The sequence below is a fragment of the Penaeus monodon genome, chromosome 23 (assembly GCF_015228065.2).
Source record: "Penaeus monodon isolate SGIC_2016 chromosome 23, NSTDA_Pmon_1, whole genome shotgun sequence".
In the NCBI taxonomy this organism is placed as follows: Eukaryota; Metazoa; Arthropoda; class Malacostraca; order Decapoda; family Penaeidae; genus Penaeus; species Penaeus monodon.
Genome location: NC_051408.1, coordinates 33,623,425 through 33,623,698, shown reverse-complemented (window position 1 = coordinate 33,623,698; position 274 = coordinate 33,623,425). Strand labels below are relative to the sequence as shown.

The 274-nt window shown below is 54.0% G+C and overlaps 1 protein-coding gene across 1 annotated transcript in view; it reads right to left on the bottom strand.

Moving 5' to 3' along the window:
* LOC119588213 overlaps positions 1-274 on the bottom strand; it is a gene marked incomplete in the record, with an annotated part of 23,266 nt that overhangs the window by 17,220 nt on the left and 5,772 nt on the right. The window contains 1 exon segment of the mRNA XM_037936914.1: positions 3-236. Within this exon segment, the coding sequence (XP_037792842.1) occupies positions 3-236 (234 nt within the window).

The following is a 274-nucleotide window of genomic DNA, read 5'->3' as shown; positions in this document are numbered from 1 at the left end:
ACCTCCTCTTGGATCTGAGGCACAGGAGACCAGTGCCTCCAGTAAAGGGGTATCAGGATATGCTGTAACAGGTTCAGGATGCGGTTCTTTAAACTGAAGGGCTTCGGGTACTCCTCTCGCACGCCAGACACGTAGGCCGGGTTCTGGACGTTGCCCAGCACGGCGCTGTGGCATGCGTCCATCCCGAAGGCTGCTATTGTCATGTAGGTTAGCTCGTGCACAAACGGGTAGATTATCTGAGACAGGGTTGGCCAAGTTTACCATCATGATACTG